The sequence below is a fragment of the Thamnophis elegans genome, chromosome 2, assembly GCF_009769535.1.
Source record: "Thamnophis elegans isolate rThaEle1 chromosome 2, rThaEle1.pri, whole genome shotgun sequence".
Classification (NCBI taxonomy): Eukaryota; Metazoa; Chordata; class Lepidosauria; order Squamata; family Colubridae; genus Thamnophis; species Thamnophis elegans.
In genome coordinates this window covers 90,771,037-90,786,471 of record NC_045542.1, presented here as the reverse complement: position 1 = coordinate 90,786,471, position 15,435 = coordinate 90,771,037, and the positions used below count along the sequence as shown (strand labels likewise).

At 40.4% G+C, this 15,435-nt stretch overlaps 1 protein-coding gene across 1 annotated transcript in view; it reads right to left on the bottom strand.

Annotated features, from left to right (window-relative positions):
• Window positions 1–12,903, bottom strand: part of SLC6A7 (solute carrier family 6 member 7) — a 40,421-nt gene extending 27,518 nt beyond the window's left edge. Inside the window, exons 1-3 of the mRNA XM_032239058.1 lie at window positions 12,798–12,903; window positions 11,747–11,975; window positions 7,341–7,494 (exon numbers count right to left, since the gene is read on the bottom strand). Coding sequence (XP_032094949.1) covers window positions 7,341–7,494; window positions 11,747–11,975; window positions 12,798–12,903 — 489 coding nt within the window. The remainder of the gene's footprint in view (window positions 1–7,340; window positions 7,495–11,746; window positions 11,976–12,797) is intronic.
• Window positions 12,904–15,435: the final 2,532 nt, after the last annotated feature.

Genomic DNA, 15,435 nt, shown 5'->3' with positions numbered 1-15,435 from the left:
TGACTTTTGTCAACGGCCCGAGAGTAATCCCTGCAATTTTCTTGAAAACGTTTTTTGGGAGTAATTCAACATTACCTTCTTCCTAGGGCTAAGAGAGAATAATGATTTTAATTATTGTTATATGTTACGGGGATTATAATTATGTTTGCATGATTGTTGTACCATTTATTGTTTTATGATTGTCTCTCTGAGCTGCTTAGAACTGAAATTGATTGAAGCAGCATAAAAGCATATGAAATAAATGCTGTTAATGATCCTTTTATTTTCATTCAGCTGAACTTCTTTTCCTGTAATTTAAAGCTATTGTTCTGAACTCTTAAATTTAACACTATGTAATAATAAAGACTGGTTCAGCTTCTAAGACCATGATGGCAAACCTATATCATGCATGCCACAGGTGGCAAGTGGAGCTATATTTGCTGGCATGCTAGCCCTCAGTTACGGCACACATCAGCATGCTGGCCAGATGATTTTCAGCTATCTGGAGGGCCGTGGAGGCCATTTTCATCCTCCCCAGGCTTCAGGAAAGCCTCTGGAGCCTGGGGAGGGTGAAAAACAGGACCAACGGGTTGGCCTTTGGGGCCTGTTTTTTGCTCTCCCCAGGCTCCGGAGACATTCCTGAAGCCTGGGGAGGGCAAAAATGGCCTCTCCTGGCCCCCTGGAGGCCCTCTGGAAGGTGAAAATGGATCGTTTCCAAACTTCTGGTTGGCCAGGTGAATTTGTTTTTCGCCCTCCCGAGGCTCTGGAGGCTTTCCTGAAACCTGGGGAGGACAAAAACAGCCTCTCCCACCCCCACCCCCTTGGAGGCCCTCCAGGAGGTGGAAATGAATCATTTCAGAACTTCTGTTTGGCCAATTGGGTCTGTTTTTCACTCTCCACAGGCTCCACAAGCTTTCCTGAAGCTTGGGGAGGATGAAAAATGGCCCAATAGGCCAACCAGAAGTTCGGAAATGATCCAAATCCACCTTGCAGAGGGCCTCCAGGGGTTGGAGGCAGCTGTTTTTCACCAGACTTCAGGAAAGCCCCTGGAACCTGGGGAGGGCAAAAACTCCCCACACGGGGGGATTTGCACACATGGGTGCAGTTGTTGCGGTTTTGCATGCATCTGCAGGTGGGTCAGATGCATTCCATTGTGGGTCTGGGCATATGCCCAATTTTGGCATGCCTTTACAAAAAGGTTAGCCATCACTATTTTAGGATGTCTGTTTCACAAACTTTCTATAGCCATGGAGCATTGAATAAGCTTTTATAACATGTGATATCACCCAGTTAAACAATTCTTTCAAATTTAATAACATGGGGAATTTATATTTAGGGTGAATAAGATGGTGATTTTGGTTGTTTTTATATCCCCCCTCCTATCCCCTCCATTTTTAACCTAAATTTGAATCCAAACTATGAAATCCAAAAATGAGTATTGATTCACCATTTGAATTATTTTATGAATCCTCTATTACAACAAGAACTTTTAGCATCATTTTTGCTGGTCAAAAAAATAGAAATCTGAGTATCAAGCTCACTGTTTGTGAATTCAGCAACCATACAAATTAATTTAATAAACGAACGAAGAGTTGTAGGAGGATGGGTGTCACGGACCCATGGCTAAGGACAAAACATGTGACATGATGCCACAACACAACTCTGCTTCTTTTCTATATACACCACAATGTCACAGGCATCATATTAAGAATGCTCATTTAGTGATTCTGAGGAACCCTCAGCTTTCTACATGTGTCCCTATATTTCACCCTCACCTTAAAAAGAGTGCCTTTTACTTTGTCACACACATACTTAAAATAAAGTTCCTTCTCTTATGGAAAATGGACTTTTCTATGCATTCTGTGGACTCTCATTTTGCAATTGTTATCAGCACTTTATAGGCTAGGCCAACAAACAGATGTGATAGGAATCCCAGGAATGCTGTAGGACATAATCCTGAAAGCCTAACACAGTTTCTCTCTGTCCCATCAAATAAGAGCAACATTAAGGTAGGATTATCTTGAGTTTCTTTCTAATGCTTTTCTCTTTCTCAGGTCTGAGAAACCTTTTTGAAAGTCTTCCTTAGCTGGGGAATTCTGGGAGTTGAAATCCACATATTTTAAAGTCACCAAGCATTAGAAACATTGCCATAGGTAAATGTACATACGTAGTTAAAAAGCTATGTAACAGAACACATTTTCACATGCATTCTCTGTAGGATGCATTTAGTTCACCACAACAGCTTCAACCCATTTGAAGATTTCTAGGTCTTAAGAATGCCAGGATGAAGAAGACTTCCAAATGATATGGACAAAGGCATTATCAAGGTTTCTTTGTAATTTTGCACAATATTATGAAAAATTCACAGATATTTTTTCTGAAAAACATAACCTTAAATATACTTTCCAAAGGAAAGTTGCACTATAAAACAGTGACACTGAGTTCTGAGCAAACATACATAAGATTGTACTCAACAGCAGTTTAGAGTGTAGAGGACAGAAATTGGCAAGAAAGCAACTGGATTTTAAGTAGATGCTAATAGATCTAGTCATTTTACTCTTTTATGAATGTGTAACAGGAAAACACAAAGAGTAAAGCAGGACAACTGGATGCACATCGTCTTTATTTGAAAGCTCTGTGAGGTGGAAAAAATTCACTGAAATTATGAAAATATATTAAGATGAGAAAAAGTAAAGTGAAGAATAAAAGGAAGTCACAAAGACTCAGCTCTGTATGTACATGCACACCTATAACGATGGTCAGCATACAGTACATAGAAGTCATATCTATATTGTAATTAAAGGTATGAATACACAGTAAACTTTACAAAAAATTAAAATACTTTTGTTCTTAGAAACAAACTTTATTGCGCTAATTGCAAAAGGCTTGGGGTGGTTGGTTTTTTTTACTTAATATATGCCCAGCTTAAATCTTTAGATTAACACAAGCTATTTCTTTTCAACCCTATTTAAAACTATATTATGGGCCAAACTAATTGCTTTTAATCTCTTTATCTCTCCAAGGCAACCTTGGTTATTGTCTCCACTTTTAATTTTCCAAATGACTGTGGAAACACTACATGCTACATAACACTTCCTGGTAAACTGGTAAACTCAAGATGTCAAGGCTAATCCATTGATGGGCAAACTGACCTTCCACTTTTTTCAGTTCATGTAAGATTTGAGGGTGAAAGAGGCAGGAAACAGTCTGGTTTGGAGCATTTCAAGGAAATAAGATGCTATGATCTTCAACTCTCCATAGTCACAAATTGTCATTTGAAAAGTCATTCAGAAGAAGCAGATTTAGATTTAAGAAGTTTGCATCTGATCAGTTTGCTACATTTAAACCAATTAAAAATAAGTGAGATAAATAAGTGCTTATCAGCAGTTTTTCCAATATATGGTGCCTTCCAGATTTGTTAGATTACACCTCCAAATATCTGAATTTTGATCCCGTTGTCCCTCTTATTGGAAATGACAAGAAATAGAGTCCAACACCAGATTGCAAAAGGTTAATGCACTACATCAATTTTTATATGGCTGTGGTTTATTCCTGAAATTTATAAGTTTAACTCAGTCAGAACAATATATATGCACCTGAGCATGGATATAGTGTATCCTGCAAACCACAATCCAGATTACAAGGAATTGCATGTAAAGACATCTGGCTTTAGGCTATGTAAACAATAATACAGGTGGATGAAATGGTCCCAATTGTTCTGACCTAGGCTTCCCCAACAGTATGAAGCTGAGTCCTTTTCCAGATAAACCCCTTTTATTTAATTTACAGTGAATTGCTCTCCAGCAAAGTCCTGGCCCACAGTCTTTCAAGTTCACAATTACCAAACTTTATCAGGCTTGGAGAGTGGCCAGGCTGATATCTTTCAGATGCCGCAATACTTGGCAAGAATGCAGGAATGAACTAATTGTCTCCTGTAAACACCTCTCCCCTTTTGCTCCTCTTTTATGCCCTATGGGATGGGCCATTAACCATCCACATGTGTCCTTAGTCCCAAGTCAACCCTTGTTCCTTAGCTGTTACCTTCATCTGGCAACTCTGTGCATGCGCACACTGGGAACAGGCTCCAGCTGCTCATCTGCCTCACTGATGTCTGACTCTGAAGGCAGATGATAACTGTCAGATGGCCCTGGCCCTATCTCTGCCTCTGACACAGAGCACTCGTCAGAACCTTCCCCAGACTCCAGGACTATCCCATGTTCCTCCCCAACCTCCTCCCTGTCCAAATCTGCTGCCAGCTCTGTTGGCCATTCGCGGATCACAACATTAATATGTCAGTAGTGTCTTACGAGCTGAGCTTTGAAAAAGAAATAGTAGTCATCACATGTTTCAAACCATTTTTTCTGGTGCAGGTAGTCCTTTACAGATAATCATTTATTTAGTGATTATTTGAATTTATAACAGTGCTGAAAAAGTGACTTATGACCAGTTTTCACACTTAATGACCATTGCAACGTCCCCACAGTCACGTGATCAAAATTTAGGCACTTGGCAACCAGCATGTATTTCTGATAATTGCCCTATCCCAAGGTCATGTGATCATCATTTATAACCTTCCCAGACAATTTCTGATTAGCAAAGTCAATGGGGGAAGCTAGATTTGCAGTGATTCTCTTAACAACTGTGGCAAAAAGGTGGTAAAACGGAGCAAAACTCAATAACTGGCTTGCTTAGCAACATAAATTTTGGGCTCAACTGTGGTTGTAAGTTAAGGACAATCTGATTATGGGTTGATGTTGTGCACCACAATATTGGATAGGATGAAAATACAGCAAATCCTTCATTTATCAAATTGCTATAATAAGAGAACCTTGAGGTATTTTCCCCCCTGGCTCAGGTTATTTGACCTCCTGGTCTTAATGGATTGGGGAAATCTCTTCCCAGCTCTCATTCACATAGGAAAATGTTTGGTGTTCAAGCTATATTTTTTATGAATATCATTGATCATTTTCTGCCTTTAGTTTACATTACATTGTTCTGAAAACAAAAACTAGATCTTGGGTGATTCTTTCTTTCTCACTCACAGGCATTCACTGCCAGAAATAACAAAGTGTGAGAAGATTTCATTGGAGGCTGTAAAGATTGTACGCTATGTTTTCTCTCTTTTCCTTAATTCTGAAGGAAGGCACAAAGGAAAACTCCCTCAAGAATAGAGCCCCTCTGTGGGGAATTTCGGAGAGTGTGTAATTGTTCCTACAAGATCTACCTACGTTTTCTAGAAAGACTTCCAACAGATACAGTAAAAATAGGAAATGGAAAAGAAACTGAAACAAAAAGCAGAGTGGGAGGAAGTGAGAAGCACCGAGACAAATAAATTACTGTATCTGGCCTTGTATTTCATATGAAAGAGAAGGAATTTGATAATTATTCAGCTCTACAATGCATATGCTTGACTAAGTCCTAAAGGGTCTTCTGATTCTGGCTGAAATGAAGAAAGGTGCAGTTGGCCCAAATACATTTAGGAAATGAAAAATTGATTGATGCCTTAAAGCATGCATCTATCCATCCATCCATCCATCCATCCATTCATCTCATTTTCATACCACCAATCTCACCTGTGACTCTGGCAGCTTATAATAAAAACATGCCACCAAATATAAAAGCATAAATGCATGCAAAGTTAAAAACTGTATTAAAAATAGAGTCGCAATATTAAAAAATTAAAAAGTGGAGAGAACACCCTTATGGCAGCAAACATCCTGAGAGTTGCCTCTCATTCTTCAGCCCCCATGTAAATTGCCAGAACCAGGTTTTAACACTTTTTTGAAGGTCAGAAGAGTTGGATCCATTTCACCTCTGGGGGGGTAAAGTGTTCCCATAGTGCAATTATACTTTCAGAGCATTAAAGAGAATTCTGAAGAGCCTATCTTTCCATATGTTATTTATACTGAGTAAAATAAAAGCTCAGTGTTATTTCTAAAGTAATTTTATTTGTTTTAAAACATACTCTTACACACATACAAAAGACAACTGTTTTCATCTCAGATCATCTACTCTTTCAAAGTAATGTTTGCAACTTCCCAACCAAATTAAATTAGATTTATTATTTAACATTAAGCTGTAATATTTTTTCACAAGTTACTAAACTAAACTTCTTTTGCTGCTCATACACTATGTCAATGATCCAGGAACAATAGTTCAGTGGGCATGGCTTGGTGGGCATGGCTTGGCTTGGTGGGCATGGCTTGGTGGGCATGGCAGGGGAACGATGCTGTAAAATCTCCATTCTCTCCCATTCCAGGGAAAGGTTACTGCAAAATCCCCATTCCCTCCCGATCAGCTGGGACTTGGGAGGCAGAGAATATATGGGGGTGGGGACAGTCAGCGGTGGCATTTACCAGTTCTCCGAAGTAGTCAAAATTTCCACCACCAGTTCTCCAGAACTGGTCAGAACCTGTTGAATACCACCTCTGGATGTAACCTCAACAACGACTTATGCTTGAGATGTGGTCAGCATAGGAAAGCAGCTCTCAGCTTTTCCTTGTCCTCCAAGCTATTGGCCAAAATCAGACCTCACGTTATGTTTAAGGGAAATCAGTGGTGCTTTCTTGTGGGTGGAAGATAGTTTGTTCTGCACAAGGAACTCACCTCTCTGATATGCAGAAGAGATCCTGTCTTGGCTTGTTCCTAATTGTGAAAAAGACTCCCTTAGGAGTTGTGCTTGGCCCTCACTGCCTCAGCCTTTAAAAAACTCTGTGAACTATCCCCTGGCTTTTAACAGTTAAATCATTTTAGAGTCCACCTTACATATTATATTTTGTTTTGTGTTGTGGAATTTTTTAATAGGCTTCCCAGATGTCACTACCTTGCATCTTTTCTCCCATTGTTTATCTTTTCAACAAAAGCAAAAGTATAAGGAAGAAAGGATGGAAAAGTTGTACAGGGCATTTGGATTGGTATCACCTGGATTTATTAGTAAAAAAAAATTCTCATGCTAAGAGGAAAAGAATCAATGGCACAACTGAAACACAAGGTGCACTGGAAAAATCAACATACACTGTCTTTCTCAAATAAAAATCATTCCTTATTATTACGGTTTGTTGTACAGTCAACCAGATGTTTAGATTGGTCCTGACATTTTTATCCACCTATTGAGTGCTTCCCAGAGACTTAAGACTGGCAGATGATGACTAACTAATCCTGTCTTTTGCAATAGACCAATGTTAATTTTGACAATGCCGATGGTGTTCAAGTGTGTTCCAGTTGTTTTGGGATTGCACCCAAGGTGCCTATTACTATTCATTCAAATTTTGCTTAATAGGGGACATGGGTGCAATTCCAAAACAACTGGAAGCATCACTTCAACATGAAATCATAGATGCCAATTCTTTAGCTGATGTTGCCTTCATACACATCAACTTCTTGTCATAATACATCAGCCTAGTATATGTGTGGATCTCTAGTGGGACCACTGTGGCTGGTTTATGCCATAATCTTTCAACTTTGATTTTCAGCTCTTGATACTTTATGGTCTTCTCCTGTTCTTTGTCTTCTAGTCTACAATCCCCCAGATAACATCAATTATCCACAATTTCTTCTGTTCAACCCCAGTTATATCTGGTGTGTCATGAGCCACACACCAGATATAACTGTCTTTGGAAATTATTAATAATTATTTGCATAATTTTGGAATCAGAGCAGCTTATTTTGTACATTATAATGAAATTTTCAATTAGAAGTGAAATAAATGAAAAGTTGCTGCCCTTAACAATCTCCTACCATTTGTAGTTATCCTGTCTACACTCTGCATTTTCACCCACTGCTAAGGAAAGAACAAATTTTACATTCACAGTGAAATGATATCACATCAATTATTTCCTCAAGCCATTTTGCTGGAAGAGGATTGTTAAAAAGGATTGTGGGTCCTACGGTTAAAGAGATGAATCCCTTGCTTGAAGGCATCTCCTAAATGAAAGGGCTCCATTTCTGTTTTAAATAGAAAGATCCACAAGAAGGTGAGATCTGGAGCCTTCAAGTTGCCCATCAATAGTACCATCTGGATAACAGATTGAGCAGGCACACAGGCTACCCAAACATTGTCTTTCCAATATGACGATATGCACGATTGTATTTCTATTTATAAGACAGTAATTACTAAATTGGCATACATGCCCACTTAACCAAGTCTGCTTTATACAATTTGTTTTGTTTTGTCCTTGTTGTTGGGTTTTTCCTGTTTGTCTTTGGGTGATACTTAAGAGGTACTTTGGGATATTTGATGCCTGTATCTGTATCACCCATGCTCATCACCAAAGCATGGAAAATTCACCTGGCTTAATAGCTTACAAATTAGATGAAACATGGCCAGTTGATCTTTTCAAACTGCGTGACTTGGGGCTGTGGGTTTCCCCATTGTATTGCACCAGCAAAATATTGTCTTTGACGAATGGCTGTGATGATTTATATTCCACATTTGCTTAGAAACAAGAAACAAGATATTCCTTTTACTGCTCTTAAAATGCAGGGGAAAGACACCTGTCAAAGAAATTACCATCTTGAGAGTCACTGAAAAAGAAAAAAGGCTTACTGTTTTATCAAAGGTTTAGTTAAGGCTTGGCTTGGCTTTGTCAAAGAGAAAAAGACAGATTTTTGACACCTATATTCTTTGTCCAAAAGGTAAGAATCAACCGTCCAGTGCGATCCCACAGAGTTGGCCTCCTCAGGGTGCCATCGGCCAGACAGTGTCGGCTAGCAACCCCCAGGGGGAGAGCCTTCTCTGTGGGAGCATCTTCTCTCTGGAATGAACTGCCCCCGGAGCTTCGTATAATTCCCGACCCCCCCTAACCCCCCCCTAAAAAGTTGGCTTTTCCAACAAGCCAGCCTGGCCTGAACAAAACAAAATAAATTATTGATTATTGTTAATTTTAATCGATTTTTTAATGTTATTGTTAATCTTAATTGGATTTGTTTTGGATATTCTATTTAATTTTTTTAACTTTTATAATATGTGTTGTTTTTTTTAATGTTGTACGCCACCCTGAGTCCTTGGGAGAAGGGCGGCATATAAATCCAATAACCAAACCAAACCAAGAAATTCTTTGCATCTGGGCTGGGCTGCCTTTGGATTGTACATCTGGATTTCTTCTGAAGTTCAGAAGAGACATGGAAGTTAGTAAGGGGATAAAATTCAAGAATCAAATGGATATATAAATTTATAATATTGTGAAATCTGCACTGGCTGTGGCCTTGTCCAATTTTGTACAGAAATCTGTAAGAAAAATCACTCCAGAATTCCAAAGGAGCAATTAACTAATGGAAAACAATCTGGAACAATAGCAATCAAAGACCTCTGACCATATTTCTATATCTGTAGATAACAAATCAAGGGAAACCAAGCTTGATTCAGGTAGATTGAAGCAATAACCAATACTGCTTCGTCCTGTTATTTAATTATTCTGAGCACTTTTGTTCACTTTAAAAAAAAACTCTAAACAGTATTCTCCTGTTTCTGTTTGTTTCTGTTTATTAACATTTATAGGCCGCCCTTTTCCCTGAGGGGACTCAGGGCGGCTCACATAAAATCAGGGAGGGGGAAATACAAACAATGACATAGACACATATAATAAAAATAATAAGCAACATACATTCATCATTCGGGAGGGGCGGCTATCCTTGTCCCCAGGCCTGACGGGCTAGCCAGTTCTTAAGGGCTGTGCGGAAGGCCTGGACGGTGGTGAGGGTACGAATCTCCACGGGGAGCTCGTTCCAAAGGGTCGGGGCTACTACTGAGAAGGCCCTCCTCCTTGTAGTTGCCAGCCGGCACTGGCTGGCCGATGGGATACGGAGGAGGCCCAATCTGTGTGATCTAATTGGTCGCAGGGAGGTAATTGGCAGAAGGCGGTCTCTCAAGTATCCAGATCCACTACCATGCAGGGCTTTATGGGTGACTAATAGCACCTTGAAGCGCATCCGGAGATCGACAGGTAGCCAGCGCAGCTCTCCTCTTTTTCCTTCTCTGTCCTATACAAAATGTTTGCCCTATAATAAAACACTAGGTATGAAATACTGTGCCCAGGCAAAGAATCCCCGTTGCAGCTTTCATAAATCACATTCATCCATAGCCAAACATGTTCTCATTGCATAAATCCTCTCAGAAGCCTTAAGGAAGGCTCTACATGGGGCTGTCCTTGAAGAGTGTTTGAAGACTTACGTTAGTCCAGAATGCAGCCGCGCGAGCGATTGTGGGTGCACCTAGGTACACCCATGTTACACCTATCCTCCGCGAGCTGCACTGGCTACCCATTGGGCTCCGGACACGCTTCAAGGTGCTAGTCGTTACTTATAAAGCCCTTCATGGCATTGGACCTGGGTACCTGAGAGACCACCTCCTGCCAATTACCTCCCAAAGACCGATTCGATCGCACAGACTTGGCCTCCTCCAGATTCCATCTGCCAGCCAATGCCGGCTGGCGACTCCCCAGGGGAGAGCCTTCTCTGTTGCACCTCCGGCCCTCTGGAACGAGCTCCCCATGGAAATCCGGACCCTTACTATCCTCCCGGCCTTCCGTAAAGCTACTAAGTCCTGGCTGTTCCGGCAGGCTGGTGGCTGTTGAAGTATCCAGCCCCACTTCATCTGTAGACGTTGTCGTATTTTAAATTGTTGTATTGTCTTGTATTGTCTTATTTATCCCCTTTCCCTGTTTTATTGTAAGCCACCCAGAGTCCTTTGAGAGTGGGCAGCATACAAAACCAATAAATGAATGAAGGAAGGAAATGAAGGAAGTGGCAGTAACTTGGAAAGGTCTAGAATCTATTTCACTACAAAAGAGAAGTTTGAATAATATATATCCTGAAGTTTGTATTATTTTTGGAAATGGACAGAGCCAATTTTCTATTTGTCAAGCATACAAAAACAGAGTTTTTGTAATGAGTTGGAACCTTCAGCCAACCAAAAAATAAAAATCCTTAAAAGTTTGAGTCCACCAAGAACCAACCAATAACAAATTGAAGGTTGGTTCTTGGTGAATTCACAACTTTAAAGGATTTTTTTTTAAGGCAAAGTCTAGAAAACAAGAAAGACATCTCTGGATAACGAAACGCAATGCCAAAAGAAAAAGAAACAGCCCACCAGGTAACCCAGAACCTGCAGGAAGAGGGAGGGGAAGGGGTAGGATATGGAAAGACCCGGCCCAGTGCTTGCTCCAGCACTTTCCAAGTGCAGCAGGGCAGGCTGAACACAACGTCACAATCCCTTCCACCTCTCTCCCTTATTCTATATAATAGTGTTCAGTCGCACCTCTCACATGTTGAATTAAGTGGAGCAAAGGGACAGTAACTGCTGCAAACACTCTTTGAACCTCACCCCAAAACCCACTGACTCCAATTCCTGCCCTCCCACCCACCTGCTAATTACCCACATGAGTCACCCTGGTGGAAACACCTGCTGCCTTTTAGAAAAAGCAGCTGCCTCTTGGGTTGGGTGCAGCTGACTCCCTGTGAAATGCCAGCGATGAGGAAACTTGCTAATTATAAAGGATGAGACCGAAGGTTTCATCATGAGAGCTACCCACCCGTCTCATCTGCTGCTATCAATCCAGGAGCAGAAAGCTCTACTCCTCCCAAGGGCTGTACAGATAAATCCTTGAGGAATCTGATTACACACAAGAGACCCCTTGCCACACTTACCTAAGGCTGCTATTCTGAATCTCAGCCCCTCTGATAGGAAAAAGCACCACCTGCTGCAGCTCCTCTCTGCTCCACCACTGTGGCATCCCGTGAAGTGTTTCCAATACAAATCGTAGCCTCTTACCTTTTGAGCATGATGCTCCTGGCTCTTCTGCATGGTAGAGCCTGGTTGCTATGCTCTCCCTGCCTACGTGTGTACTCTTCCTCTACCACTTGCTCAAGAGATGTCTTCTTTCTCTCTGCACAATGAGAAGGGCAGAAAGCAGCATCCGAAACAATAGGCAGATCAATAAATATCCTCCTGGTTGTCTTTTCTGTCTCTTTCCAGATTGCTGCTTCCTGACTGAGTGTAACTGGCACAGTGAGAAGAGATGTTAACACTCTCTAGAATAAAGCAAAATGAGAGAGAGAGTGAGAGAGCTGCTGGGAAGGACTAGGAACAACACAAGCTGGCTAGCATACACATTTGCTTAGCATTAAATGGGTATTGCAGATTGTCAAAAAGAAAGACTAAGGGCAAATATTCATACACTCCTATCTATAGAAGAGAATATTTGTTGCTCAGGGTGGAACTGAGGGGTCCTTGTTGCTCTATGAGCTTGGTTATTTTCTCTCAGATGTTTCATTTCCAAGCTAGGTAATATCATCAGTTCTAGTAGGGAGTGGTGTTTATTCTCATGTTGTTTACTAGTGGCTTGCCCTGTCAGTGTTGATGGTAGTGGTTTTGAGCAGGTTGTTGTTCACTTTTAGCTTATTTGTCTGAGTTGGTAGTTCCTTGATTGGGGTATTGTTTGCTTCTTAATTGTTGGTCTAATATTAATTTTGGTGTTAATCTCTGCATAGCTGGGTGTTGATTGCTGGTGAGGAGATGTTTTGGTCTTTCTGTTTCTTTTTTGGCTTTTGATTGTCTCTTTGGAATGATAGGTTGATGCTGTTTATTTCTATGTGCTCTCAGACAAATCAACCATCAACAGGCACAAAGAGATAAACAACATGTACACACAAAAGTTGTTGTAGAATTGCAAGAATGTATGAGCTCTTAAAGAATGTATGACTTTTAGGTAGACCAAGCTCTTGAAATGTTTATCAAGATAAAAATCTATCTTCCCACGGCCATTACAAATGGGCAGTGTGAGAAACAGCTGATCACAATGAAAAGCCATTACAACATTTACCTCCAGTCTGTAATTGTTTGGAGTAGATTGGCTGCAAGCTCCTATCAAATATTTTGGGATTCCAAGCGTAGAAAGGGACATTCTGAACATTGTCGAAATCATTCATACTATCAAACATGGGATCTATTTTACCAGTGGTTGGACAAAAAGGGTGAAGATTAAGAATACAATCAGAATTCTTAAGCAAATTAAATACCCAGACTACACAATATTTATTAAGCACTAAGAAATGTAATTAATAAAAAATCATTAAAATTGAGGGGAAGGGGGAACTCAACAATATCATATACTCAGGAACCTGACAACATCATATTGCTTCATAATATGGCCCTATTTACATGAAAGGTTCTATTTTCTGTTTCCCTTTCTCAGTTATGACAGTTCTAGACTCTGCTATCCAAGATTACTCTATCCCTTTTAAAAAATACTTCCTTTATTGATTTCATAAAAATATTAATGAACCTGTTCAAGATCCATGCTCTCTAAAGTGTAGAAATGAGAGTGGAAATGCACAGCAGCAGACCTGAAATGCAAATTTATTCATTAAGTTTGACTGAGCAATGTTGGGCATAAAACTAGAAATATTCCCAGAAATAATAGTCCACTTGAAGCAGGAGTTTACTGCAATAACACACACTTTTCATAGGTCCTCTTAGTTTTCTTTCTGGCTTGCACCACTTCAAAAGTTCCTTTTTAAGCTCTGCAGTTCTACATTCTTCTCTCTTCCCATAAGATTGACAGGAGTGCAGAGTTTACAGTTAAACTGTAGCATCTTCTTGTCCGTACTTGATATCCTTGCTCCCTCTACTGGCAAAAGTAGCAAAAATTCAGAAGGGTTATTGTAATAATAAAACAGGAAACCAGGGATGTTGTTGTCGCTGGTTAATAAATGACAGAAACAAATGACATCCTTTTCCAGATGTACAAAACATAGTTGATCCAAGGCGAATTGGCATGTCTCAACTAAGCTTTTGGAAGCTCAGATGTATGGGAAGATGTTTTAAAGGTAAAAAGCACCTGATCCCATTTCAGGTATGAGAGGAGATGGTGACTGAGGACTATTTTTATGGCTGCTTCCATCACTGTGCACACAGGCTTTGCGGGAACCAAAGGACCAGTCTCTCATTTCATGGACTTTTACCCTGCTGGGTAAACAAGCAAAGCCTGATAGAGTCTCGGTTGCAAGTTCATCTTCTCAGTATATGGCAAGAGCCACTTTGAAGCTAAATGAATCCACATTTTCTTTGTTAGTTTTCTCAGATCTCCTCTTTTATATGCATTTAATATTTTGTTAGTTGTCAACCAGCACCCAGAATTTGATGGCCCTTCAGGTAAAATGGCCTCCAGTGCCTAGAATTCCATACTCAGTGTTTCTCAACTTTAGCAACTCTAAGATGTATGGACTTAAGTTCCCAGAATTCCCCTGCCACCAAGGCTGGCTGAGGAATTCTGGGAGCTGAAGTCCACACTTATTAGAGCTACTAAAGTTGAAAAACAGTGCCATATATTATGGTGTTGGCTGGGAATTCCGCAGGCCAATACATTTGGAAAATGCCAGCATCTATGGAATGATGCATGGAATTTTTCCTCCTGATTGTTAGTTTGTGCTGACTTTTATCACCGTTTCACCACTGTCCTTACTCTGAGAAATGTTTGAATGGTGCATGTAATTTTCACATCTTCTTTATCATGTGCATGAACCCACAATTTTATTTTATTTATTTATTTCATCAAGCATGAATTAGATAACAGGTATAATATAAACATGATTATGAATACATGAAATGAATACGAATACAAGGGAATATTAGGACAGGGATGGTAGGCATGCTGGTGCACTTTTCCTGCCCCTCTCTTAGGAATGGGGCGAGGTCAACAGTAGGCAGTCTAAGGTTAAAGTTGTGGGGGTTTGAGCAGTGGTGGGTTTTTAGAATTTTTAGAACCTCTTCTGTAGGTATAACCTGCTTTGTCGGAGTGGCTTGTGGCCATGTGATCAGGTGGGAGTGGCTTGCCAGTCATGTGACTGGTCAGGTGTGACCAACTTGTAAAATGTGGTGAAATTCACTTAATAATGCTCTTGCTTAGCAACCAAAATGTTGGCTCAGAAACTTTGGCATTTGAAGCATGCAAGTCTTAAAGCTGTCAAGTTACAAGACCCTTGCACCCCTAACCCTTTAGAAAAAAAACCCCAGGGGTGTTCAACCTTGACAGCTTTAAGACTTGTGGACTTCAACTCCCAGAATTCCTCCTCTCTCTCTTCATCTTGATGATGTGCGGACGGGCGGGGGGAGGGAGCTGGAACGGTTCTAAATGGCACTATAGATTTGTGGAACCTCTTCTATAGAAGAGGTTAGAACTTGCAGGAACCCACCCCTGGGTTTGGGGAAGAAACCACAGTGTCAGGTAGTGCATTCCAGGCATTGACAACTCTGTTACTGAAGTCGTATTTTCTGCAATCAAGTTTGGAGTGGTTTACCATAAATTTGTATCTATTGTGTGCTCGTGTATTGTGGTGGTTGAAGCTGAAGTATTCATTGACAGGTAGGACATTGTAGCAGATAATTTTATGTACTACGCTTCATTCAGATTGAAGACGGCGAAGTTCTAAATTATCTAAGCACAAAATTTCAAGTCTGGT